The 3,834-nt window shown below is 48.5% G+C and overlaps 1 protein-coding gene across 1 annotated transcript; it reads right to left on the reverse strand.

Moving 5' to 3' along the window:
* Window positions 1-266: 266 nt before the first annotated feature.
* LOC126399929 (uncharacterized) lies at window positions 267-3,754 on the reverse strand. The gene is made up of 2 exons (XM_050060275.1): window positions 3,090-3,754; window positions 267-2,726 (listed from the first exon to the last, which is right to left on the reverse strand). Exons 1-2 carry the CDS (start codon window positions 3,726-3,728, stop codon window positions 687-689), a joined length of 2,679 nt encoding a protein of 892 aa, XP_049916232.1. The 5' UTR covers window positions 3,729-3,754; the 3' UTR covers window positions 267-686.
* Between the last annotated feature and the right edge of the window lie 80 nt (window positions 3,755-3,834).

Consider the following 3,834-nt stretch of genomic DNA (forward strand, 5'->3'; position numbering starts at 1 on the left):
TTACCTCCAGTCACCTTATCCAGAGTCCAGGACGAGCTCATCAAAAATCCACTCCTCTTCACATGCAGATTACCACCAGTGTCTAGACTCTATAGGGTTCCCTAATCTACTATGCCTTTACCACACTGACCACCCTATGACATCATGATGGGGTCTGATTGCCAAAGACTTTTCACACTCGTGCACATATGAGTATTATTTTTTGTCACAATGAGTCACTCCTGATGCATTTGTGTGCATGTATATATATTCAGATTCAGATTCAGAATACTTTATTAATCCCGGGGGGGAAATTGTTTTTGTTCCAATGCTCCGTGCAAAGTAGAAATAGAAATACAGCATGAATGGAAACAAGAGATAAAGATGAAGATATAAATAAGATACTAAAATAGACAATGAAATAAGTAAAATAAATATTAAAGTAGACATTAAAATAAAATAAAATAAAATAAAATATTAAAGTAGACATTAGAATAAAATAGAATAAAATAGAATATTAAAGTAGACATTAACATAAATAAAATATTACAGTAGACAATAAAGTAAAATAAATAATAAAAACAGTAAAGTAGACAATCTGAAATATATACAATATACAATGAAATGGTTGTAGCATTATAAATGAAATAAGAATGAGTAATTATATTGTGTGATTTGTTTTATAAATAGCCAAATGAGTCCGATCATCAGAGGGAGGAGTTGTACAGTTTAATGGCCACAGGTAAGAATGACTTCCTGTGGCGCTCAGTGGTGCATTTAGGAGCAATCAGTCTCTGGCTGAAGGTGCTCCTCTGTTCGACCAGAGCGTTGTGGAGAGGGTGAGAGCCATGCTGAAGTATCGCCCGCACCTTTGACAGCATCCTCCTGTCTGACACTGCTGTCAAAGGGTCCAGCTCCACCCCCACAACGTCACTGGCCTTTCTGATCAGCTTGTTGAGTCTGTTGGCATCGGCTACTCTCAGTCTGCTGCCCCAGCACACCACAGCAAACAGAATAGCACTGGCCACCACAGACTCATAAAACATCCTCAGCATAGTCCGGCAGATGTTAAAGGAGCGGAGCCTCCTCAGAAAATAGAGGCGGCTCTGTCCCTTCTTGTAAAGGACTTCAGTGTTCTTAGTCCAGTCCAGTTTATTGTCTATGAACACACCCAGGTACTTGTAGTGTTCTACAATGTCCACGTTATGCCCCAGGATGGAAACTGGGGTCACTGGTGTCCTCGTTCTCCTCAGATCCACCACCAGCTCTTTTGTCTTTGTTGTGTTGAGCTGCAGGTGGTTCAGCTCACACCATGAGACAAAGTTATTCACCACAGCCCTGTATTCAGCCTCCTCACCCTTGCTGATACATCCAACTATAGCAGAGTCATCAGAAAACTTCTGAAGATGACAAGACTCTGTCTGGTAGCTGAAGTCCGTGGTGTAAAGGGTGAAGAGGAAAGGAGAGAGGACAGTACCTTGTGGAGCCCCGGTATTGCTGACCACTGTGTCTGACACACAGTGCCGCAAGCGCACGTACTGTGGTCGGCCAGTGAGGTAATCCACAATCCAGGACACAAGGGGGGGATTCACCAGCATCGCCGTCAGCTTGTCACCCAGTAGAGCAGGCCTGATGGTATTGAAAGCACTGGAGAAGTCAAAGAACGTGACCCTCACAGTGCTCCCCGGCTTGTCCAGGTGGGCGTAGATGCGGTTCAGCAGGTAAATGAGGGCATCCTCAACTCCAATCCGGGGCTGGTAGGCGAACTGGAGGGGATCCAGGTGCGGCCTGACCATAGGCCTGAGCTGCTCCAGGACAAGTCTCTCCAGGGTCTTCATGATATGTGACGTCAGTGCCACCGGTCGGTAGTCCGAGAGACCGCTGGGTTGCGGCATCTTTGGCACTGGAACGAGGCAGGACGTCTTCCATATCACAGGGACCCTCTGGAGGCTCAGGCTCATTTTGAAGACACGATGAAGCACTCCACAGAGCTGTTCGGCGCAGGCTCTGAGAACCCGTGGGCTGACACCATCAGGGCCTGCAGCCTTACCGGCGGGGAGTTTGCTCAGCTGTCTCCTAACATGTAGAGGTGTAAAGAGTGCAGGTTGAGGAGGGGGAGAGTTGGAGTCCAAAGTGAGAGGAGGGCAGGTAGCATGGGAGCCAGAGGAGGTGTGAGGAGTGGGGGATGGGTGTGAGGGGCTCACCAAGTTGGATGAGGTGCTATCAGGAGGAGGAGGGGGGGTCAGAAGTGGTGGTGGCTGGAGACAGTCAGCAGGAGAGCCAACAGGGGCCAGGGCAGCAGTGTCAAACCTATTGAAGAACAGATTTAACTCATTGGCCCTAGCCACACTACCATCAGCTCCACTGCTAGTTGGTCTGTAACCGGTGATGGTCCTCATACCACTCCAGACCTCGCTCATGTTATTCAGCTGGAGTTTCCTCTCCAGCTTCCTCCTGTAGCCGTCCTTAGCCTCATTGATCTTTGCACTCAGCTCCCTCTGAATGTCCCTCAGCTCCTCCCTGTTGCCACCTCTGAAAGCCCTCTTCTTCAGGTTGAGTATGGCTTTGATGTCCTTTGTTACCCAAGGCTTGTTATTTGGGTAACACCGCACAGTCCTTGCTGGGACAATGCCGTCCACACAGAAATTAATGTAGTCTGTAATGCACTCAGTAAGCCCATCAATGTCCTCTCCATGTGGCTCACAGAGTACATTCCAGTCAGTCACCTCAAAACAGCCCTGCAGTGCCTCATAGCAGTCCTCTGACCATGTCCTCACTGTCTTTGTGGTCACAGGCAGCCTCTTCACTAGAGGCACATAGCAGGGGGTGAGAAGCACCAAGTTGTGATCTGATCTACCCAGCGGGGGAAGGGACGTGGAGGTGTATGCGTCCTTTACATTAGCATACAGCAGGTCCAGGCTCTTCTCCTCTCTGGTTTTACAGGTCACATACTGGGTGAATTTCGGGAGTGTCTTTTTAATAGAGACATGGTTGAAGTCACCCGAGATTATAATGAGAGCACTCGGGTGTGCAGTCTGTAGTCCGGCTATTGTGGAGTGGATGACGTCACATGCCGACGTCGGGTTAGCGGACGGGGGGATATAAGCAGCCACTACAATAGCATGTGAGAATTCACGGGGTAAATAGTAAGGACGGAGGCCCACAGCTAACAGTTCAATATCCGGGCTGCAGATGCGGTCTTTGACTGTGATGTGACCAGGATTGCACCACCTGTTGTTCACGTAAACAGCAAGCCCACCTCCTTTACGCTTACCGCTCTTAGTGCAGTCCCTGTCAGCCCGGACAGTGTGGAAACCCACGGTGGAAACATTGTGGTCAGGAACATCCGTGTGTAGCCATGACTCCGAGAAAATCATCAGGCTACACTCCCGGTATTCCTGATGACTCCGGGTTAGCGCTGTAAGCTCGTCCATCTTATTCCCCAGTGATCTCACGTTGCCCATGATGATAGATGGGAGACACGGCTTGAATGTCTTCCTCTCCATAAGTCTCCGGTGTTTCGCTCCTTTCCGCCGCCGTAGCGATCTTTTCCCTCTGCAACCCCGGTGTGTTTTCCTCCAAAGTTCAGCAGGTATATCCTCCCTCACCGTAGCCAAGCCGGCCGGCTTCAGCTCCATCAGCTGATCCCTGGAGTAAACAATGCGGTGTTGCTGAGCGACGGTCGAGTGGCAGAGTAAAAGGAGCGATTCCACCACGAGCGAAGCAACAAAAACTCTCCACACAAGCATGATTAGAGAGGACGTAGCTTAATAAATAACTAAAGTAAAAACAGAACAAGTAAGATAAAGAAGAGAGGAAAAAAGTTGAAAACAAAGTTAAAGTAAGCAGGAGCGA

Source organism: Epinephelus moara, chromosome 13 (assembly GCF_006386435.1).
Source record: "Epinephelus moara isolate mb chromosome 13, YSFRI_EMoa_1.0, whole genome shotgun sequence".
Taxonomy (NCBI): domain Eukaryota; kingdom Metazoa; phylum Chordata; class Actinopteri; order Perciformes; family Serranidae; genus Epinephelus; species Epinephelus moara.